At 35.4% G+C, this 25,718-nt stretch overlaps 1 protein-coding gene across 4 annotated transcripts in view; it reads right to left on the bottom strand.

Moving 5' to 3' along the window:
* Window positions 1-25,718, bottom strand: part of TTLL7 (tubulin tyrosine ligase like 7) — a 157,881-nt gene that overhangs the window by 53,231 nt on the left and 78,932 nt on the right. For all 4 annotated transcript variants that reach the window (XM_043876256.1, XM_043876258.1, XM_043876254.1 and 1 more), the window contains exons 9-14: window positions 21,098-21,256; window positions 15,798-15,892; window positions 9,414-9,561; window positions 9,255-9,328; window positions 8,034-8,169; window positions 378-464 (exon numbers count right to left, since the gene is read on the bottom strand). In XM_043876256.1, coding sequence (XP_043732191.1) covers window positions 378-464; window positions 8,034-8,169; window positions 9,255-9,328; window positions 9,414-9,561; window positions 15,798-15,892; window positions 21,098-21,256 — 699 coding nt within the window. The remainder of the gene's footprint in view (window positions 1-377; window positions 465-8,033; window positions 8,170-9,254; window positions 9,329-9,413; window positions 9,562-15,797; window positions 15,893-21,097; window positions 21,257-25,718) is intronic.

Below are 25,718 nucleotides of genomic sequence, written 5' to 3'. Positions count from 1 at the left end.
TGGGGCTCCTCATTAGTATCTCTAGAGTCATGATTTGTCTTATCTAAAATGCTACACATCTCTGAAAATTATACATCTGGAGATATATGGAAAACTTAATACTGAGTATATAATGATGGTACCAATTCTAGGTCTTATTTGACCCTGACTCATAGGGCTTTCACTCGATTCAGGATAGAATCAGAAAATGAGATAAACTAACAAAATGAAGCTTCTCCTAAATACAAGATAATGTCATCTAATTCTATCTTCACTGGAAACATAGTCCACAAAGTTTCTTGAAAGTGGCATCAGTCATTTGTAGAGTCAGAAAAGTGAAAAGAAAATCAACTGTCCATAGAAGAGTCTACTTTGATAGGAAGTAAGGGAGAAGGTACCTTTGGTCCTCGAGACTTGGTAGTTTTGCCCATTAGCTTTTCATCATCAATTTCACATTGTTCCAGAAGATCCAAAATGTCTTCCTCCTTAAAAAAAAAAAAAATTAATTAAAATCATGATCACTAATGGACTCCAGAATTTTTCCAAGTTCATTAGTCTTCATGTATTGTAAAGATTCCAAAAACTATTTAACAAAGATTGTTCAGATCAAATGAGAAATAAAGGATCATGGCAAACTCTTGAAAAAACTTTCACTAAAATATGGTAATAAAAATAGTACTAAGCTGAAATTATTATGTAGTGATAATCATAAACAAATATATCCTTAAGTTTTCATAAATTATTAATATCTTAGAATATAATACTTCAATAAATTAGCCTGTTGGATACTTTAAAACTTCTAAAAGTTCACTCTGATTTCACTAGACCACAATTTCATCAATCATTTCCATATTGATTAGTGTAAAATAAAATTACAACTTCAGACAGAACACTGATGACTGGCCTAATAGGTTCGTTTACAACAATCCAATGTTAATATTTAGGTAATGGACACAGTTTAATGAAACTCAAATTTTAACTATTGAACAAGGATATCTTTAGAACTTTATGAAAGTTTTTCATTCTATAGGCCTAATATCTTCTCTTATACTCTTCGAAAGTCACTTCGAAGTCAAAGGGTAACATTATGAAAACTCAGGAGCAACAGGAGTACAATAGCTATACTAAAAGTGGTACAGTCAACTGCTTTCATTATCTATTCAACATATAAAATATCATATCTTCACTTATATATTTATGACTTATATTTGTATTTCTTTTTTTAAAGGGGGGTTACAAGAAACTAGAAATCTCACTGTGCAATGGAAATCCATAAAAAGGTCACTCTTCATCCCAACCTAAGATTTAGTTATTAAAATACCAAAAGATTCTTGTTATAAAGCTTTGATTAAACAACAAAACAATCCTACAACGAATTCCAAAGATACAGTACACAATAGTTAAAAAGTAAGGAGTTCCACTTTTGTTCAGAGAAAGAAGGTCATATAGACAATATTTTCATCATAAAAGCTAAAAAAAGATGATAAACTAAATAATCATACTTTTTAAGACATCAGAAAGCTGTGGATAAAAGTAATGTAAAAGGAATTATACCAGAGAGGGAAAAGTGCTCCTAAGTGAGCAGAGATAAGTGGCCACTTTCCACGTTGGGGTCATTTGTCAAGCCTAGAAACAGTTGAGTAGAGAGGTCTATAATAGGCATAGAGATTCTGCAAGAATCCAGTGGAGTTTTCTAGTGTCATGTGGGCTAGTGAGATGCCTAGAAGAGACCCACAGACCTGGTTCTCTTCACCTTCTGCCTCTCCAACAGCAATTTTAGTTGAGTATGTAGTGGAATAGGAGGATAGAGCCATGGATAGAAAACCAAAAACACTTCTCTATAGTCGTGAAATTACTAGATACCAGTAGACAATGAGGCCTGTAATAGAGTGAATAGATACCACTCACAAGGTGTTTGAAACCAGAGATAAACTAAAGCAAACCCTCTGCAAAGCACCCTGAGCCTCAGTTCAACTTTTTTCTTTTTTTACTTCATTTTTCGTTGAAATATATTTGACATATAACATTGTGTAAATTTAAGGGAGACAAAATGTTGACTTGATACCTTTATGCATTTAACATGATTGCCGTTTTAGCAATAGTTAGCTCCTTTATCATATCACATAATCATCCATTTCTTGAGACTGAGATAATTAAGTAATGTTTGATAATTACAATATGATATTGTTGTCTATATTCACTATACTGAGCATTAGATCTCTAGGGCTTATTTACTTCTAGTTACAAGACTGTACCCTTAAACAGTATTTCTCCTAGTCCACCACACCCCAGCCCTAGTAACCACTATTTACTCTTTGTGTTATGCATCTGTCTTTTTTGGATTCCACATCTAAGTGATATCAAACAGAATTTGTCTTTCTCTGTCTGACTTATCTCACTTATGTCCTCAAGGTCCATCCACATTGTCACAAATAGCAGGACCACCTTCTTTCTAGTAGCTGACTAATTTATATATATAAATTTATATATATATATATATATATTTATATATATACCACATCATCTTTACCCACTCATCCACTGATGGGCACTTAGGTTGCTTCCATAACTTGGCTAGTGAGAATTATGCTGCAATAAACATGTGAGTGCATTTATCTCTGATATCCTGTTTCCATTTCCTTTGGGTAAATACTCAGAAATGGAATTGCTGGATCATATGGTAGATCTATTTATAATTTTTTGAGGAACCTCTGTATTGTTTTCTTTAGTGAAAACAAATTTAGTGGGAACAAATTTATATTTCCACCAATGGATTATAAGAGTTCCCATTTCTCTCCATCCTTTCCAACACTTTTTACCTCTTATCTTCTTGATAACAGCCATTCTAACAAGTGCGAGGTGATATCTCATTGTGGTCTTGATTTGAATTTCCCTGATGATTAGGGATGCTGAGCATCTTTCTATGTACCTGTTGGCCACTGGAATATCTTCTTTGGAAAACTGTCTACTTAGTCCCTCTGTTCATTTTTAATCAAGTTGTTTATTTGTATGTGTGTTGTGAGTTTATTTGTATGTGAGTTGTATGAGTTCTTTACAAATTTTAGATATTAACCCTTTCTCTTATATATGGTTTGCAAAAATTTTCTCCCATTCTGTAGGTGACCTTTTCATTTTGTTGTTTCTTTTGGTGTGCAGAAACGTTTAAGTTTGATACAGTTCCCACTGTTGAGTTTTTGCTTTTGCTCAACTTTTCTTTGCCTCAAAGATTAGCCTCTTGACCTAGCACCCTGAAATAAGAAACAAATGCCTTCTTTTGAACAAAATAGTATCAGTTCAATTTTGATTATTTTTAACAATGTCTGTAGAATAAATGAAAATTATAGGACATTCAAACTAACAGAAAAATGTGATCCACAATTAAAAGGAAAAATCATCAATAAAAGCAAGTCCATAAATGATCCAGATGTTAAAATTAACAGACAAGAATTTTAAAATAACTTATATGCATATTAGATAAAATTGATAAAAACAGAATGAATAAAAGATGCAAACTTTTAATAGAGAAACAGAATTCAAAAAGCCAAATGGACATTCTTGAGTTGAAAAATGTAAGAAGTGATTGGATAGCCTCACTGGCACACTAAATTCAGCAAAGATACATCAATAGAAATCATCCAAACTGAAGGACAGAGAGAGAGAGAGAAGGAAAGTAGAACGTAATATCAAAGACACAGTCTGTCCGTTAGTATCCACGGGGGTTGGTTCCAGAACCTCCTGCAGATATCAAAATCTGTAGATGCTCAAGTTCCTCATACAACATGGTGCAATATTTGCATATGACCTACACAAATCCTCCTATATATTTTAAATCAGCTTTAGATTACTTATAATACATAATACAAAGTAAATGCCATATAAATAGTTACAAATATAATGCTACGAAAGGAGTTGCTGGAGCATGCCAAATTCAAGCTTTGCTTTCTGAAACTTCCTGAATTTTTTTCCAAATATTTTAACCTACAGTTGGTTGAATTCACAGATGGAGAATCTGTGAATACAGAAGGCCAACTGTATCTGAGATGCTGTCCAATGACCTAATATGTGTAATGAGAGTCCCATAAAGAGACAATATACAGAATAACACAGAAAAAATCTGAAGGAAAAGCAAAAGACAGGTTTCTGAAACCAATGAGATAGATGAATCCACAGCTTCAAGAGGTCAAGAAAATTATGAGCAGGGTGAATATTAAAAAAAACAAAAAACAAAAAACCACAGACACATCAAGGTCAAAATTCTGAAAATAAAGAAAAAGGCTGCCAGGAGAAAAAAAAAATCATATTACATTCAGATGTGCTGGTATTTAAAAAAAGAAGTGCCAATATAGAATTCTATACTCAGTTAAACTACAATTTTAAGTAAAGGCATAAATAAAAGACAAATGCAGACAAAAACCAAAACCAAGAAAAACAAACAAACAAACAACAACAAAAAAAACAAGCAAAAGACTCATCACCACTACACTCATGCTACAAGGAACATGAAACAATAGACTTCTTCAAACTGAAGGAAGACAAACCTTGTCAAAAGCATGAATATGCACAATAGAATGAAGAACACAAAAGGTAAGTAAACATGTAAACAGGAAACAATTTAAAATCATTGAATGCTTAGATAATAGTAACAATAATACATTTTGAGGTTTGAAACTTATGTAAAAGTAAAGTATATGATAACAGCACAAACTATGGAAGGAGACATTAAATGAAGCTAAACTGATATGGTCCTTATATAGTCTATGAAGTGGTAAAATATCGGGGTAGATTATTATGATTAAAGGATGCATACTGTAATTTCTTTTGAGAAAAAATCATATTATGATACCTATGCCTGATTCATGTTGAGGTTTGACAGAAAACAGCAAAATTCTGTAAAGCAATTATCCTTCAATAAAAACTAAATTAATTTAAAAAAATCATATTATGCTTCAAATATAAATATAACAAAAGATAAAATAGCATAATAAAAATAATTGATAGAAAAAGATAAAAGATAAAATAGTATAATAAAAGATTAAAAAAGTATGAAAATAAATGGATGGAAAAGATATGTAATTGAAATAGTAATCATAAGAAAGAAACTAGTATGACTGCATTAATCACACAAAGTAAATCTTAAGACAAGAAGCAATACCCAAGAGATTTACATTTCATAATGGTAAAATAGAATATATGAATTCATTAAAAAGACACCTTTGTAACTTCAAAGGATATGAAATCAAAACTGACAGAACTAAATCCACAATCACAGTTGGAATGTTTAACAAATCTCTCAGTAATTGCTAGAACAAGCAGGACAAAATAATACGAAAGGTTATAGAATATTTGAACAACAGTAATAGCCAAATTTACTTAAAAGACATATATAAAACTCTATAACCATCACCTGTAGCATACATGTTATTCTCAAGTAAATTTGGAAATTTATTAAAATAGTTACCACATTAAGTTAAAGCAAGTCTCAATTTATTTTACAAGACTAAAATCAGAATATGTTTTCTAACATCAATGAACTAAACAAGAAATTCTTACCACAAATAAAACTAGAACTTTTTAAACATATGGAAATTAAGCAACAAACTTCTAAGTAATGAAAATAAAAGTCAGAATATAATTTGAAATGCAGTTAGTAAAAATACAATACATAAAAATGCTAGATATAAAAGGAAATATACAAAAATAACCAGATGTTTACAACCTGGCAACAAATCAAAAACAAAAAAATTTACAAACAATATTATCAGCGACAATAGCAAAAAATTAAGAATTAAATACTTAAGAATAAATTTAATGAACTATGCATAAGAAATATAAATGGAAAACTATCAACATAGAGAAAGATCCAATTAAAGATCCAAGTAGATGGAGAGATATGCCATATTAATTGATCATAAGACTCAGTATTGTTAATTCCCTAGAGATTGTTTTATAAATTCCTCAATCCCGATTAAAATACCAGCAGCGTTTTTTGTAATTAAAAAATTAATCAAGATTTAGAATAAAACTGATTCTAAAATTTATGAAAGAATAAAAGGACTAGAAAAGCTAAGAGTTTAAAAGAAAGGAAGAAATTTGAGGACTCACTCTCCCTAGTTTTGACACTATGAAACAACAGTAATGAAAACTATGCGAAGATTGTATAAGAATAGGCTCACAGACCAATGGAATGGGGTAGGCAAAGTGTTGACATTTAAACTAAATTTTGAAATGTATTCATTGGAAGGACTGATGCTGAAGCTGAAACTCCAATACTTTGACCACCTGATGAGAAGAATTGACTCATCGGAAAAGACCCTGATTCTGGGAAAGATTGACAGCAGGAGAAGAAGAGGATGGCAGAGGATAAGATGGTTGGATGACATCACTAACTCAATGGACATGAGTTTGAGCAAGCTCGGGGAGTTGGTGATGGACAGGGAAGCCTGGCGTGCTGCAGTCCATGGGGTCACAAAGAGTCAGACACGACAGAGCGACTGAACTGAACTGAACTGAAAGTACTTTAAACAAACTATTTTAATTAACCTCAATTTTATTTTCACAACCTGTCAAATATACTTTTAATACTACTATTTTATTAGTGATCCAATCGAAGAAACAGTTTAGTCTAAGTTTACAAATTGAAACATAGGGGAGCTGGAATTTGAACACAGGTCTGTCTGGGTCCAAAATGCTTAGTATTTCTTAGTACAGAGTGATGGGAAGATGGAACAAAGACTGTATTCACGGGAGACAGAAATAACATTACAGAACAGGTGAAGGAAAATTAACAAAGGTCTCTCACTATCTGGGTCAAGAAAAACAAAAAAACTACAGAACATAATTCTAACAGTGGAAATAATTGCATATGTCAAAAGAGGGAAATTGGAAGGAAAAGAGCATTACAGTGTACAATATCCCTTCTGCTTCTGTCCCTTTGGCCTATTCCGCTTGAAAATGGCTTTATAACCTTCTACTGCAGAATTTGAGTGCAAAGACTATAGAAAAATCTATTTACAATAAACTTTACCACGATTTTTAAATCAGTATAACAGGGTAGCCAAGATATGGAGGTATCATACTAGGGAGATTTCCAGCAATATAAAATATAAACAACTATAATAGGTCTGCATGCTGGAATTGAGAACACAAGAAAATGTAAGTATGAGTAAATATGAATACTTAAAAAACTATTAAAGACCACTGACTCTTTAGACAGCAAAAAAAGAAATCTTATTTGTCCAGTGGGACTTTAGTAAGCACGACGCTAGCAGGGGCTTGATTAGCCTCTGCATGCTGGGCTTGTCCTCTTGAAATGCTCCTTTTTAGAAACTTCAGCTCCTATTGAGTTCTGATAACCCTCCTTACAAGGTCATGTAAAGAGAAAGAGACACCCAGCCTGCTCTCCAGATGTTCCATCTCTCCCAACAGAGGCACCAGACATATGAGTGTAGCCACCTTGGATTTCCATCCCCAGATGAGCTTTCCAATAAATGCAAATATATGATTCACTACAAGCTAGCTCAGCAGAAGAATCACTCAACTGAGCCCAGGCAAGATTGCAGAATAATGAGCAAATAAATGAAATGGCTTATTATATTGTAATAGATAACTAATAGACCTTTTAATAAGGTATACAGGTTATTCTGCATGTGTATGTGTGTGTTTCAATTATTTCTCATATGCCATGTCTAATCAGCATCAGGAAAAAATATTGTATAGTACTAGTTATAATCCAAATAATGAGAACATCACAAACTACTAGGTTATTTCAATCTATTTTTTATTCAGTTATGTATACACAACTCTATAATAAAACATTTATTACAACAGATTACAAAATAACATCAACATTCTCTACCTCGTAATTTGTCCTGTTAAGACAACTTATTTATGAAATCATTTGCCTGGTTATGAAGCCCTACCAACTGTTAAAATGGAAGAAAAGTGCATCTTAAAAGTGAAATGGTTTTACATGTGGAACTAAGATGGGTTGTTTTTAAAGACATATTGTTTGGCTTCATTCTTTTTTTTTTCTTTATAAACATTCATTCTTTTACCTTCATCCTTTTCAAAGGATTATTCAGCTCTCGCTGGAATGAAGCCGCTCTTCCTGAAAGGAAGGTCTGAAAGGCAACAGCCAACAAATTCTCATACTTTTCAAGTAGTGTTTTATCTTCAGGAGGATAAATTCGCCTACAATAAAATCAGATAAACCAGCTTTTTAAAAAAGCTATTATAGTGCAAGACGTAAGGTAAACAACAAAGATAATCCATGACTCTGCATCAGTCCCTTTCCTAGGTGCTAGAAATAAAGATGAATACAGTACTAGAAATCCATAAATTTTTATGTTACCCATACAAACTGAAGTTTATCTAGAGAATTATCATTAAGTGATGAGTTCCAGAAAGCATAGTATAAAGATCTGGTTGAGGGGAGGTGGTTTAAGAAGAATTGCAATGGGACATAGAGAAATACTGAAGAGCTTTGTCAGAGATAGTTTAAGTGATGAGATTTGGAAAGTTTTAGACTTAGTGTGATTATTGATGTATACAAAAATGTAGGGATTAAGCCTAATGATTTTTTGAGGGGTGGCAGAATTTTCTCTCTGCTGGAGAAAATTAGGTAGATAATTAGGTTGAGAGCAATGTGTTTTCATCACTACTGCTGATGGTATTAAGGCTGGAAAGAACACCTTACTGGGAGGGCAGGAAGTTCAGTGATGTCAAATTCTCCTAATTCTGCTGAGTCATTATCAAATCTTGGGAAGAGGGGCAGTCTTTCCAGGAACACAGAGCTCAGAGTGGCCCCTGTCTTCTCCTGTCAGATGTGACACTGTGGAGGGGGTCCAGTTCCACACAGTCCACGTCCCTTTCCACTGTCTCATACTGGCTCCCCCAGACAGTTTCACTATTTGCCTCCTTCCTGATACATTTGAATTTACAGCAAAGTGTAAAAACAACTTTGAACTGACAGAAAGGAATACTAAGAGACCTGACTTTCTCAAAATATTATATGATAATAAAATAATATAACAGGATAACATCAGGCTTAAAAGACTTTACACAACCACCCTTGAGGATGGCAAGCAGGAGCTCTCACCAAGTCTGAACCATCTACTTGCTGACTATCTTTCCTTGCTGGAAGTAAATTGAACAAAAAGCACTTTCTCAGCACGAAATAAACACGGCTTAAAATAAGCCTAAAAGTTAAAAAATATAGACACTGCTGTTTTGACACTTCACTTTTTCAATCTATAAAAAAACAAAAGCACGTTTACCTGTAATTCCCCATGTGTCGATTTTCGTGTTCTTCTTTCGAGATCTGCTTCCGTACCTGAGCGAGTCTCTCCTTCTAGAAATGAAGACATTTTACAAATAAAACCTGACAAGTGAATTATGTAATTCAAACCGTAGGTACATTGTTAAAATTTTCATACCAGCTCTTCTTTCCGCTTCTCCAACTGATGTCTCTGTTGTTCCCAATCTGAGGAACCTGGTAAGGGTCTTTTTATTGAATTCTGACCATAAAGCCTCCTTTGAGCTTCAGCTTTTTGTTTAGCCAAGTTTTTCCTTTTATCACTGGTCCTAAAATATAGAACATAAGACCACATTCCAGAATTCAAATAAGCTCTGATCTTATCCCTGTAAGGAGAATTAGCAGAAGAGGAGATACAGTGGGAATAGGAATCAATGTTTATTACATTTATATATTCACACATATATTTATCTACTCATTCATCAAATATGGATTTCCATCCAACAAACAGAAGTTTTGAAGGAACAAGAGAAAATGGTGATAGTATAGCAACTGAGTAGCTATGAAATCTTAGGTCAATTAATTACTGGGTCTGTTTTTCCATCTATCAAATGTTAACAATAGCACTTCTCTTCTAAAGTTCTTATAAAGATATAAAGATTAACTTGGAATGACACTGCAAGCATGATCATCTGCTCAGTTGTGTCAGACTCTTTGCGACACCATGGATCGCAGCACACCAGGCTTCCCTGTCCTTCTCTATCTCCTGCAGTTTGCTCAACTAATGTTCATTCAGTTGGCGATGCCATCCAACTACCTCATCCTCTGTCTCCCCTTCTCCTCCTGCCCTCGATCCTTCCCAGCATCAGGGTCTTTTCCACTGTCACCTCTTCACATCAGGTGGCCAAAGTATTGGGGCTTCAGCTTCAACATCAGCCCTTCCAATGAATATTCAGGGTTGATTTCCTTTAGGATTGACTGCTTTCATCATTTTGCTGTCCAAGAGACTCAAGAGTTCTCCAGCACCACAATTCAAAAGCATCAGTTCTTCAGCACTCAGCCATTTTTCTGGTCCAACTCTCACATCCATACATGATTAATGGAAAAATCATAACTTTGACACTTGTCAAAGGCCTTATATAGACCTTTGTCAGCAAAGTAATATCTCTGCTTTTTAATATGCTGTCTAGGACTGCCATAGCTTTTCTTCCAAGGAGCAAGCATCTTTTAATTTTGTGGCTGTAGTCACCATCCATAGTTATTTTAGAGTCCAAGAAAATAAAATCTGTCACTGGTTCCACTTTTACCCCATGTATTTGCCAAGAAGTGATGGGGCAAGATACCAAGATCTTAGTTTTTCTGAATGTTGAGTTTTAAACCAGCTTTTTCCCTCTCCTCTTTCACCTTCATCAAAAGGCTCTTTAGTTCCTCTTCTCTTTCTGCCATTAGAGTGGTATCATCTGCATATACGAGGTTGCTGATATTTCTCCCAGTAATCTTGATTCCAGCTTGTGCTTCATCCAGCCCAGCATTTTCCATAATGCACTCTGCATAGACATTAAATACAGGGTGACAATGTACAGCCTGGACGTACTCCTTTCCCAGTTTGGAACCAGTATGTTTTTCCATGTTCGGTTCTAACTGCTGCTTCTTGACCTGCATATAGATTTCTCAGGAGACAGGTCAGATGGTCTGGTATCCCCATATCTTTAAGAATTTTCCACAATGTGTTGTGATCCACACAATCAAAGCCTTTATAGTGTAGTCAATGTAGCCGAAGTAGATTTTTTCTGGAATTTTCTTGCTTTTTCTATGATCCAACTAAGATCATGTCATCCGGTCCCATCACTTCATGGCAAATAGATGGGGAAACAGTGGAAACAGTAGCTGACTTTATTTTTTTGGGTTCCAAAATTACTGCAGATGGTGATTACAGCCATGAAATTAAAAGACGCTTACTCCTTGAAAGGAAAGTTATGACCAACCTAGACAGCATATTAAAAAGCAGAGACATTACTTTGTCAACAAAGGTCCATCTAGTCAAGGCTATGGTTTTTCCAGTGGTCATGTATGGGTGTGAGAGTTGGACTATAAAGAAAGCTGAGCACTGAAGAATTGATGCTTTTGAACTGTGGTGTTGGAGAAGACTCTTGAGAGTCCCTTGGACTGCAAGGAGATCCAACCAGTCCATCCTAAAGGAGATCAGTCCTGGGTGTTCATTGGAAGGACTGATGTTGAAGCTGAAACTCCAATACTTTGGCTACCTGATGGGAAGAGCTGACTCATTTGAAAAGACCCTGATGCTGGGAAAGATTGAGGGCAGGAGGAGAAGGGGGCGACAGAGGATGAGATGGTTGGATGGCATCACCGACTCAATGGACATGGGTTTAGGTGAACTCCGGGAGTTGGTGACGGACAGGGAGGCCTGGAGCGCTGCTGTTCATGGGGTTGCAAAGAGTCGGACACGACTGAGTGACTGCACTCAACTGAACAGATGATGGCAATTTGATCTCTGGTTCCTCTGACTTTTCTAAATCCAGCTTGTATATTTTTGGTTCACATACTGTTGAAGCCTAGCTTGAATGATTTTGAGCATTACCTTGCTAGCATGTGAAATGAGCACATTTGTACAGCAGTTTGAATATTCTTTGCCTTTCTTTGCCTGGAATTGGGATGAAAACTGACCTTTTCCCCTCCTGTGGCCCCAGATGAATTTTCCAAATTTGCTTTGGTGATTAATCACTATTATTAATTAAATGTGAAAAGTAACAAAAAGGGTTGAACTTGAGATGGCAACAAGATTTGTAATTTTAATAACTGGATGGTTAAGAATATAATTTTTCCAGTGATAAATATGAAATTTGGCTGAATTTCCTTTTTTTAGGGAAACGGAAAATGTGATTTAGGTAGCTCTTAACTTTTATTTTATTCTATTTTACCTAGGACAAATCATTTCTACATACCATACAATTTAAAGGAAAGACGGGAGAGAAAGGGGGAATAGAAATAAAACGAAGAGGAAAGAACAAACACTAAACAATTGGAAAGGAAAAAAGGTAAGAGAAAGAAAAAATGAAATGACAGAATAGAGGAAGGGAGAACAAAAAAAGGACTGAGAATACCATGATGAGAATGCTGTGGAAGAAATGAAGGCAGAGATATATGCACCTCTACACAGCAAACACTTCACTCACAGACAAGGACACTAACACACACACAGCTCAAGAACATACAAGTAAAGAACTATGTTTGCATTCCTATAAAAACCAGTACAAATAAGCACTAATGACTCTTAGTCCAGAACAAAATTTAACCAGAGACCAAAGGATCTCCATTCATGCAGCATTTTAATCAGTGTTTTTCTGCTCAGCTATATCCATACACTGACCTAAGGAGTTTTGTTTACACTTTCTTGAGTTCTTTCCACTACTCATTATCCTGTGATTCCATCCAAGGGTTTTCTCTTTCTACTCAGCTGGCCTCACATATACAAGCTCTTGTAATATGGAAACTCTCGAAGTTCTATGAACATGCTGTGCTTGCCTCACTTCCTAATCTTACAACAAGGAGTCACCTTTGAAAGAAATGTCCTTCCCCATCCTTGTCATCATTTTATTTAGTACTCACCATACACTAGTTCTAGATATGGCCTTGGAAATACAAAGATGAATAGAGACATTGCCCTTAAGCTGCAATGGTCTAAAGGGGGAGAGGGGAATACCACGTGAATAAATACACAGATTACAGTGGATGCCACTTAAAAAGTGATAATAGTAGGGGTGATGGCAAAAGCGAGGAAGTAAACCACTTTGCTACAGCAAAGGCTTCAAACAGAAGGTCAGGTTTGTGCTAGGTATTCAAGAATGAGTTAACCAAAATGTGGCATATACACGCAATGGGCCTTAACAGGGAAGGAAATTCTGACTACATGCTACAATATGGATGAGTCTTGAATACATTGTACTTTCCCTGGAGGCTCTAATGGTAGAGAGTCTGTCTGTAGTGCAGGAGACCTGGGTTCGATCCCTGGGTCAGGAAGATCCCCTGGAGAAGTAAATGGCAACCCATTCCAGTATTCCTGACTGGAAAATTCCATGGACAGAGGAGCCTGGCGGGCTACAGTCCATGGGGTTGCAAAGAGTCAGACATGACTGAGAGACTAACACTTGAATACATCATGCTAACCTAAACAAGGCAGATACAAAACAGCAAATATTGCATGATTCTACTTATATGAAGTACCTAATCAAACTCATAGAGACAGAAAGCAGAACAGGTGTTTACCAGGGGCTGGTGGGAGGGAAAAACAGGAGTTGTCTAATAGGTACAGAATTTCAGTTTCACGCAATGAAAAAGTTCTGGAGAAGGATGGAGGTAATTATTGCATTATAATGTGAATGCACTTATTGCCACTGAACTGCACACTTAAAGACTGGTTACAGTAGTAAGTTTCAAGTATATCTTACCACAGTTTTTTAAAAATGAGTCAACATTAACCAGAGGGACAAAACTAAAGAAAATTTAAATGCGAATACATACAAAACTATGGACATGCGAAACAGCATCGTATGAGTTCTTTAAAAAAATTAAGTCCAAGGCAAGGAAAAGAGAAGAACCAAAGGTGATCAGGTTGGCAAGAGATGCAAGGGCTAGATTATAAAGAGTCTATGTCTAAAGATCAAAAATGACTTGTAGGCAATGTTTAAACTTTCTGATAACGTGGAAACAATCTGAGCAGAACAGTAACATTTACATGTGTCTCTTTAAATGTTGGCATCCCTCAGGCTCTGCCCTTGCCCCTCTCTACTTCTCAATATATACACTCTATGTTCTCATCCACTGGATTCAACGGCAATCCATACATGTATGTCAGTCACATGGAGGTCTCATCTCCTGGGAACTTGTATATCAAATCTCCCACTTGACAATTCCGCCTGAGTGTCTCAAAGCACTTCAAAATCAGCATGTTTAAAACTGAATTATCTCTTAATTTCTACTTCCCCCATTACTTCTGTTTCTTGCCTAAAACCCTTATCTAAATAAAAGACATACTGTCAAACAACTCATCCAGGCCAGAAACCTAGGAGTCATGGGGATTGTGAACCCCCAGCGCCTACTCTTTTGGCAGTAGGCACTCAATAAACCCTTGTTAAATGACTTGGAGAGCAACAGAGCAGAAACCACAAGATGGTGTGAAAGCCAGTGCTGAAGGAAGGGAATCAATAAAACAGACCAGGAGAGAAATAAGAAGTCCTTAAACTTGAAGAGGAAACTAAGAAATTAAGTCATACATTTGACAGGACTACTTAAACAATAAGTATGCCAAAAAATGTATAGACATATTGCTTAAATAATCTAAAATACCTGATACACTTGTATAAGTGAAAAATTTCCCATTCTATATCTCTTTCCTTCCTATTCATTTCCTTTAGAATAACTGAAATATTAGTAGAATTTAGGCAAATCATTCTCTGATCACAAAAAGAAAGGCTCATATGAAAATTTCTGAACAAGTTATATCTCAATCTCTTTTTAATAATGCCTTCCATATAAGTCTACTTCTCAATCAGGCATTTACTAAATGTTTGAAAATATTTCAAGTAAATAAATTGCTTGGAGGCATCCCACAGCTCTTACAGAGTTCTTGAAATAACAATTAGAATCAATTGAGATCACAAAATTCCTGAGTTTAAGTGACCGAAAAGATGTCCTAGAAGTTATTTGAACACTTATACTAGCAGACAGCTCACTATTTCATTAAACAATTCAGTTAAACTTCTAACAAGTTTCTCTCATAATAAGCTAACAGCTTCCCACATAGTAACATTTCAAATATTTGATATTCATGATCATGTAAATGGCAGCCAGTCTAATAATATTCCATTGATCCAGCAATCCCAATTTGGGGAATATATCCAAAGAAGTTTAAATCAGGATTTAGAGTGATACTCACACTGCCATGTTCATTGCAGCATTATTCACAACAGCCAAGACAAGGAAGCAACCTATGTTCATCAGTGGATGAATGGATAAAAAAATGTGGTGTGATGGAATATTATTCAGCCTTTAAAAAGAAGGAAATCTTGTCTATTCTTTTCAATGGGAAAAGTTAAGCTCACTTAACTGCTTCTCTTTTCCATTTACCCTGGCAGCCTGAAATACTGGGAAGACCTCTGGATAGAAAGGTAGGAAATGCATTTTTTAGTTTTCTTTACTTTCTGAGTGACCTTTATGCTTTAGTTTCTTCTTGTGATGTAAGGAAACAATCTAGAAGGTTTCCTAAGGTATGCTCCAATTCCACCTCATACTCTGTATTAAATAATTATACCAATAATGAAATTTAAGCATATTTATTATAGGTTCAAATCATACAGGAGGAAGGGGAAACAGAGTTCAGGAAGAGAGGAAAAGATATTTAAAAAGAAGGAAATTAAATGGGTTTGAAGAACAGAATCAAGAAACTCAAAATATAAAATACTAAAATTATAAGCCAATTCTATTTACAAATGACTGTTCTACACCAAACATAGTGAAAAAATTCCAAAAGACAGAGGAAACAATTTACCTAATATTTAGTAGCTTCAGTGCATTTAGCAGCACTCCCTTTTTCACATCATAGTCTATTTTCTGATCAGTGCCAAAGCTCGGAGCTCGATTGATCTGAAATTAACAAAGAAAACAATGAGTAACCAAATGCTGGCAGATCAATCTATTGAATTTATCAGTAAATTCAGATTTACTGAATCTATCAATTCAGTAAAAATTTTTTACCCTAATGTGGGATCCCCAACCAGTAGAAAGACTCCAATAAATCTCAAAGCTCTACATAGTCAATGGTCCAGTCACCACTGCCACACCTCCATTCCCCATCACCTTAATTTAAGTCAAGGACTTGCAAGGATTTGACTGTCATCACTGCTCCTTCCCCCTGCTGCCTTAGCTCAGGATTTTTCAGTCAGCATTATCTGCTCTCTCCCCAGTCCACTCTTGCCAAATTATCACCCCATGCATTCCAGGTATTAAATTTAGAAAGGTAAAGTGATTCATCCTGACAAAAAGTTTGGATGACCAGTAATAAGAATAATAACACAGAACAAAAAATAACATGCATGTTACCATTATAGTAATAATTATATTCACATATGTATTTTGCATGTTGAAATTATCAGTGCCCTCTTTTCACTGCTTTCAGATCTTCTGGATGGATCATCCATTGCTACCTAAAAAATAAATGTTCTCTCTTTCTACCTGGGTCAGACAGTAATTCATCAGTTTTCATTTTACTTCATTTCACTGAAATTACTTGGAGGATACCATTAAAGGTATCTGAAGACTAACCTGTATAAGCTTTTCTAACTGTTAAAGGATTCTTGGGAATAAATGAGCCATCTGTGGCTGTTCTACTTTACTCCATCATTTCCAAAGTTTCATTAAGAAGAAAAATAACAAGCAATTATATATACTATCTATCTATCTATCTATCTATATATATATATATATACACACACACACACACACACCCAGAAATTTAGTTTATAATATGCTACAACTTCAAGAGCTAGAGTTTTTGTTTTTTCTTTGCTGTTGTTGGGTTTTGTTGTTATTGTTGTTGATGTTATGAAAATGTAATTGGGATAGCAGATATTTAGGGAAATTACTTATTCTATTAACTCAATTGATGAGAACACTATTGAATTCAAAACTACAGCTTAGCTTCTTGACCACCAACTAATTCCACAGGCTATCTCAAAAAACAAGAATGCTGTTACTCATAGAAGAGGGTCATCTTATACAAATCCATCACCACAAGAGACAAGGTAACTGACAGCATGCATTTTACAACTGGCAGCTTAAGGAGATACCACATTATAGTTAAATCATCCAGGAATATAAATACTTCTAATCAGAAATGTGGCACAAGATCACTGCAGAAAAATTAGAAACAAAAGTCCAACAGACAACAGAGAGATCACATGCATCCCAACACCTAGCATTTTGTTAACCATTTGATAAATGGTGTTTCAGATATTTGCTATACATATTCATCATATTCACTTTACCTTCCAAATATATCTCTATACTACATATTTTACTTTATAACCAAGGTTTTCTCTGAATGGTGTGTCGTATAAATCTTGTATGCCATCATTTTAATGGCTACATGGTATTCCTTGTGTAGAGATACGGCAAACTAATTTCTTCAATAGAGATATATGCCTTACTGTATTATGTCCTTGCTGATTTCTGATTTAAAAGGTGATGAACCTATTTCTATCTTTGTGATGTAGAAGAGAATAACTTGGTAATTGCAAGAATATGCATTTATTCCAGGTGATTTTGAGAAAGGAAGTTTATTAGTCTACTACTTCAAAGTTCCAAGCATCTCCTCTTACAAGTGCAGAGAAAAGATAGAGCAATATATTTTATATAAAAAAAAGTTTCCGGCATTCCATCTCTAGAATTTATAAAACAAAGATAGTTCTGCTGCTAGATATAACAGGATTATTAAGGTAAAACAGACATTTAGGAATTGATGATTAAGTGGTTCACTGAAATGTTATCTATCTGTATAGAATATCTTAGTGTTTCATTCAAAATTGCAGCCTGGAATTCTGCCAGACATATCCCTCTACCAGGATGGTAGGGAGGTCTTGATACAATACAATCACAATCCTCTCTCTTATCTATTTCAGATTCTTCACTCTAATATCATTTGAAAGAAATTGGTCTGTGAAGAAATGTACCTCCATACTAAATAAACTAATATATAGAAAGGTAAAAAAACTTAACTCAATTAACATTTTGCATTTTAAGTTTTATGAGAAATTTAAAGGAAAAAAATAAAAGAAAAACCACAAATGGCTGACAGAAGAAATGCCGGAAAGTATGGCTCCATTCAGCCAAACTTCTACTATGTGATGAGTTCTTTGTTCTCATTTCCTAACATGGTTGTAAAACAGACAAAGTTTACAAGTGTTAGAGTCTTAAAGTACAGCAGCTTGTAAATGCACACAAAAGGAAAATTAATAGAAAGCAAATTAAATTGATATATTTATTAACTGTCCAAATCACAGTTTTATTATCAAGATAAGCTCAATCATTTCATGCACAGATAAAAGTTTCCATAATAGTTTCTGGGCTCCTAAATTAGTGCTGTTCCCTCTGGACTATAACTTATCCCAACCTCAGCCCCAACTCTCCTGATCCCTGGCCCCTCCCCACTTTCTACAGCCTTAAGTACTCTGACTAGGTGTTCACTCTTTTGCAAAGACTCTTTTGAACTCACAAATACACATGTACACAGAGAGACGAATCATTGTTTGTGCTGCCTCCTGTGTCCTACTTATACTTGTAATTATTATTATAAAACACATAACTGAGTCTCCTACAAAAACAGGACAAGTATTCTCTTATTTTTCCTTTATCTCCACCATCTGGTGCAATGATTTGCAAATTAAGGATACTTAAAATATTAGAAATATATTTATACTCCACTTAATTTCCATGTTTTTCCCTAAAAATGTTTTCTATGATTGAAAATCTCTGTAATTTGTCACTATGAATCATCGCCTGCAATTACTGAAGTTAACTAAAAGTTATCACATGCTCAGAGGCATCCTCTGCCTTATTCCACTTGATGGCGCCAAAAGGTTTTTAACAGTATATATTCGCACTACTATAATCTCAGGTTCTTTCAACTGTTTTGATATGTTCCAACATGTTCAGTACTCACAGCTGCCTATTATTGTGGTGTTTTTTAAAGGGCTATGATTGATTTGAAAATGATGAAACAATGAATATAAAATTAAAATAAGTTATTGTGGAGTTTTTTTTTTTAAGTGATTTACTGATCAGGAAGTTATGGAGAAAATAAAGTATAAAGAAATATGAATGCAAGCAACGGTATTCTTGAGCTTTTAAAAAATACATAATTCAACCATTCAGTCAATTCTGATCTAACCAAGCAACAGTCAGCTTCAGTTAGGCAAATGCTTTTAAAATTAGGTGAATAAAATACCTATAAAATCATTATTTCTTATTATCCTTTCAGTTCTATTTCACGCACGTGCCTTCACTTCTTTCCCACCCCATCAAAGCTAAAAGACAAGTATAGGGCAAAAAATAATACAGGTAAGAACAGGAATTGATACTTTCAAATTGTAATGCTGGAGAAAATCTTGAGAGTCCCTTGGACTGCAAGGTGATCAAACCAGTCAATCTAAAGGAAATCAACACTGAATATTCATTGGAAGGGCTGATGTGGAAGTTGAAACTCCAATACTTTGGCCACCTGATGCAAAGAGCTGACTCACTGGAAAAGACCCTGATGCTTGGAAGAAAGACTGAAGGCAAAAGGAGAAGCGGGTAGCAGAGGATGAGATGGTTAGACAGCATCACCAACTTAATGGACATGAATCTGAGCAAACTCCAAGAGGTGGTAAGGGGCAGGGAAGCCTGCAGGGAAGCTGCAGTCCACGGGGTCACAAAGAGTTGGATACAAGTGAGCAACTGAACAACAAAGAACAGGAAAGGAAAGTAAGATAAGAAAATGGTATAAATAAAGACGACAATGTCAGGACTAAGTAAGACGAAGGGCCACTGTTCAGAATCAAGTGCTTTCACATTCAAGGAACGGAGGAAGTAAAAGGATATGTAAAGTTGTTCACATTTATCTTATTTCTAGGATCCAAGCCAGGAGTATAATTTGAATACCTGACAGAGTTGTATTTGATTAGCAATATAATACACATTATTTGTTCACAGTAGATTCAACAAACACACGTATGAAAGCAGGAGCCTCAAACAGGAAGTGTTCTTTCCTAAAAATATATTTTGAATGTCTTGATTTCACCTATCACTCATTCAATTCGCTTTCCAAAATCTTGGTATTACAGATGTAACTTCTAATTTCTAAATCATTAACAAAAACAAAGAGGTAATCAACTTAAAGTTAAAGGGAGTTGATGATGAAATCTTCTATAACAATATATTCCTTAAAATGTAAGTAATCTAGTAAATACTAAGTGTTTAGGTAGGTGCTATTTTCCTAAACACAGTGTTTTGTGGCCATGCGACCGGTGACAACAGAGACTGAAGATCAGAACCAGGCGTACTGGCTGGGGTGCTGTAGGACATGACTTCTTGGGTTTCTTCTATATGTAATAAAAACATAATAAAAAAGAAAGGTAAAAAAACTTAAACAGAGATCATTTTTATTTTTCCTTTGTATTACTCTGTATTTTCTAAATGTTAAGTGACCTTTTATAATGGAAGAAAAATAATGATGACTCTAACTACAGGGACTGGCAGAAAACCAACCCAAAGGCACAGCTGATAGGCTAGACATGAGGGGAGCCCTAGGCACATAATACTGTCTTGAAGAATTCATGTTACCCAGTGTGTTAGGTGTTAACTAAGATTAATGAGCTAACTGGAGCCTCTCTTCTCTAGGAGAGTTTGAAGGGGAGGGGCACTGAAGCCAGGGAGCTACAGTCCAGCAGCCCAAGCACCCACACAGAAGAAACACAACATCCTGAAGTCATGAAGTGGAAGATCTGTGACGCTGAGAAAACGGTAGAGAAAGTAGACCTCAAATCAGTAACAGCAGATCCAGGCATATATGCACAATGCCTAGCCTAGAAATTCACCCAATGCTGATTTGGGAAAAATAAGATCAAACACACTGATCCACTCTAGCAAATGTTGTATTCCTTGAATTTTCATTCTCTTCCTCCAATATACTCCACTCAAGACTCTTTATGCTCAATGAATGAAATATCTGTGCCAAGTACACATTTAACAAGCAGTTGTTTCAATAGACAAGAATAGTACTCACTTCTCTTTCTTCTTAAAGAAACACCTTACCTCCAGAAGCCATGGCTTTAGTTTTCTATCCAACAAAATATCAAATCCCAGAACTTCAAAGCAGACACTTTCACTTCCTGGAGGTTGACCAGGTCTGCACATTCGATATGCATGCAGGACATGAGGTTCTGCTACAATCAGAGTCTTCACCACCAATTCCTATAAGGATTGTGATTCAAACAAAAGAATGAAAAGCTTTATTTCTTTATATCCATTTATATACATGGAAATAAGGCCTGGATTTATGAACTAGCATGCTGGCCAGGTTCACAAAACTCTATTGTATCTTATCCCTACTGTTGCTCAGACTGCATTTCACCCAACTCATGCCCTGCCCACTGTGGTCCAGGCATGCTCGCCTTCTCTAGGCTCCTCGCACTAGCTGATCCCTCTTCCTGGAACACTCTTCCCCCAATAATTCAATGTCTGGCTCCTTGACATTCAGAGAGTCTTTCCCTGACACCTGAGTCAAAAGTAGGCACCCAAACATTATTCCTTACAGTGTCACTACACAGCATAGGCCCAGCTCATCTTTTTTCTTTTTGTTTTAGGGCAGAGTCTTTGTCTGTATCATTTACAACCCCATTCCCATTCCTTAACAATAGTACCTGGCATTTAGTAAATGCTGAAAATCATTTGTGAACAAATAAAATAAAAGTTTATGAATGTGGCTTGAATTTGTTAAATAGGTAAGCTAGGATCATAAGCGCGCCTTCTCAGAAACCATACAAAAGGGGAGGGGGTGGGAGGCAAAAAAAATTCCAAGGAAAATAACTATTTCACAAGCAACATTATAGAACCTCCATTTAGAGAAAGGCTGAAAGGCCAAGAAGACAAAATTTGGGACAGTTGGGTTTCTTCATGCAGTGATGACTTCGTAGTTCAAAAGGTTTATCTGAGATCAGAGTAATGCCAATCAACGACCTATCAACATTTTCTCTGAGGACACATAATACAACTAGGGTGAGTTACTAATGCTAATAAAAGAAAAAGTTGATTTACTGAAGTCTAAGAACAAGCTATGGATTGCAGAAAAGCTGTCCCCCTGGTTTCTGCTTAGAATATATTCTTTTTAAGCCCCTCTCTACAGGTAGACAGCATATTAAAAAGCAGAGACATTACTTTGCCAACAAAGGTCCATCTAGTTAAAGCTATGGTTTTTCTAGTAGTCATGTATGGATGCGAGAGTTGGACTATAAAGAAAGCTGAGTGCTGAAGGATTGATGCTTTTGAACTGTGGTGTTGGAGAAGACTCTTGAGAGTCCCGTGGACAGCAAGAAGATCCAACCAGTCCATCCTAAAGGAGATCAGTCCTGGGTGTTCATTGGAAGGACTGATGCTGAAGCTGAAACTCCAGTACTTTGGCAATCTGATGCAAAGAACTGACTCATTTGAAAAGACCCTGATGCTGGGAAAGACTGAAGGTGGGAGGAGAAGGGGACGACAGAGGATGAGATGGTTGGATGGCATCACCAACTCAATGGACATGAGCTTGAGTAAACTCCGGGAGTTGGTGATGGACAGGGAGGCCTGGCGTGCAGTCCATGGGGTCGCAAAGAGTCAGACATGACTGAGCGACTGAACTGAACTGAACTATAGGTACAGGCAATATTGTATGGCAATTAAGAATCTGGCTCCAAAGTCAGACTTTCTGAGTTATTCCAGACTTTTCTACTTATTGGATGTGCAACCCCAGTCATGTTCTTTAACTTTATGAGTCTCATTTTTCTCAAATGTAAGCTGGCAATAATAATAATAATACCTGCTTTTAAAAGACTGATGAAAGGACAAAATGAGACTCCATGTGAAATGCTTAGCATAGTGCCTAGAACAGAGTAAACCTTCAAAAGGGGTAAGCAACTTAATTACTATTGCTATGTTTATCCTTCATTCTTCTAGAACTCCACCTCATATGTCTGGTTAGCCACAAATATTCCATTGCCTGGGGAAGCAGCATTTATTATATGACAGAAAAAATGGAAGACAAAGTTAATTTCACTGTTACCCAGAATCCCAACACAGACTGTATTTGGGTCTATCAGAGATGCCTTGTAAGGCTGTTCTCAGAAATTTTATTCAAAATAACAAATTCATGGTATTAATAGCACCACAGATATGGAGATAAAAGAGCAAAGAATACTTTACATAAATCTTGAGATATTACTGAAACTACTTGACTAGGGGAAAAAAGTTAAAACCTTTGCTAACAATTGTCTATGTGAAATAAGACATGCTGGGAGTGAGGAGGTGGGGATGAATATTTAGACTCTGAATTGCAAATCTGTGTTTTTTTCTACATAAAAAACAACGTATTTTCAAGAATGTAAAGACAAGATTGCATGTATATGTGAAGTCAGGAATGACATAATCAAACAAAATTCCACTAATGCTTCTAAGAATTTCCAGTATTGATGACTTTTAGATTTTTACCTAAAGTATATAAAAGGCATTCAGTAAGGATGATTTTATGAATGGTTTTAGTCATTTTTAACCTTCATGGCCTGATTTTCTCTTGATTTCTTATTCTTTCTTGACCAGCACAAAAGCACACAGAGAGAGTATTGATGAATGTTAGTTTTCATATACAGACAGCTACTTCTTAGATAAATTACCATCAATAAAGTGGTCATTGAAAAAAGTTCTAAGTTAAATTCATGAAATTTGTAAACTATTAAGATAAAAATTTACTGAATAATTGCCCTCTCCACCTTCTCTTGTCATTCTCTTTTTTACATTATCCCATTGACTGATCTTAAGAAGATATCTGTAAGTATATGCAATTCTTAATAAAGAATGGAAATTTTAAAATAATTACATAAATACAGTCAGTTTGACAGGATAATTGTAGGAAAGCACTTGGAAGCTATCAGTCTATTATTTATTAATTGGTTATTTATAAGATAATTTATATACAACTAATATAGTCAAAATTTATCCATTTATAGAAAAACTCATGAAATGGGTAAGAGCACAATTACTATATTCAGGTCATATCTGAAAATTATATTCTAGGCTCTAACTGAAAACTTAATTTCCATAGTCATTAGTATTAGTTGTACTCCTAATTAAATTATGTGGGGAAAGTACCACTTAAAACCAATGTCTGTAAAGCTAATGGGACTCATTTTTCTCTCTAATTGACTCTCAGTATATTCCTCTCTAATTGACAACCCAATAGGTTCCACCTTTTCACAAAGACTTCTCTGAAGAATCAAAGTGAAGAATTTAGTAAAGAAAAAAGAACACCAGAGGGCATCTAAAATTTGGTCTCACTGAGCTAGTCATCAAACAACCCATTCATTAAATCATCCAGGTATCACAAAATAGGATCTACCATCAATGAGATATTTTCCAAAATTGCAAATTTCAGCAGTTTGATGCTTCTGACCCACAGGATAGTAAGCTATCATTATGAGAATATTTTTTTTAACATTTTAATATTTTTTTAACATTTCTGCTAAGATTAATAAAAGGGTCTGTTTCATCAAGGTTATCTTCTCATATGGATTTCCTTTTCTTTCTTAACCATTACCACTTGGAATTGCATCCCCTGCCATGGCTTTAGTTATGAATTTTACCCCATACATATACTGTTAACTGCGTGCTTTTCTACCTGAGAGAGAATTTCAAGTTCAACATATCTAAAGTAAAATCCATCATAGCCTAGTGGACTTTTAAAAACTTGATTCAGGTGTCAATTCCTCCAGGAAGTCCTCTTCCTATCTCCATTTACACTATACTCCATCTATTCCCTCTACAATACAAAGGCTACTATATGTGATCTTAATCTACATTCCCACAAATCCAATGTATGTCTATATTTTTGTACTTGATACACTGCATTTTATTAACAATTTATGTGCAGGTTTTTCCTACCAAACTCTTGAGACTCTTGGAGTTGTATCTTACATATCTTCAAATTAACAGCCAGAGACAAGCTTATAGTACAGCTTCAACAAATGTTTACTGAATAAATGAATGAATTAACAAATCAATAGGTAGAACTCTTTTCTCTCATCTGCAAAACTAAGCTCTATATCCTCTTCTCAAAATAAATTTCTTTCTATTCTATTTTAAATAACGCCACACCCACCATTCACCTCAAAATTATTCCTTAGAACTACAGAGGAATCTCTGAATACTTCTTTCCCACCTCCCCATTCTGAACACTCAGTTCATCTCTAAGGTCCACCTCATTGTCACCTCTTTCAATTCAGACCATCCTTTTCACTTAAGCTACTCTCAAGCACCCTCCTCTATCTACTCTTGGTCTTTACTCTAACCCATCTAGCACTCATTCTCAGATTTATCTTTTAAATTCATGGCCTTTGGCATTATTACTTCCCTTAAAAACTGAATGAATCCATACTGTCTACCAAGTTAAGCCTTGCTTTTCAGGCCTAAAAGTTAGTCTTCACGTATATTATCATAAGTCCTCATGAATCTCCCACAAATACAATATGTGCCAATCTGGACCTCTTTTAACTATTCTCGTACTTCCATGCCTTGACTTATGCTTTGAAAAGCGAAAGTGAAAGTTGCTCACTCGTGTCCACTCTTTGGGACCCCATGGACTGTAGGTTGCCAGGCTCCTCTGTCCGTGGAATTCTCCAGGCCAGAA

The sequence above is a fragment of the Cervus elaphus genome, chromosome 20, assembly GCF_910594005.1.
Source record: "Cervus elaphus chromosome 20, mCerEla1.1, whole genome shotgun sequence".
Taxonomy (NCBI): domain Eukaryota; kingdom Metazoa; phylum Chordata; class Mammalia; order Artiodactyla; family Cervidae; genus Cervus; species Cervus elaphus.
This window is presented reverse-complemented; position numbering and strand designations above follow the sequence as displayed.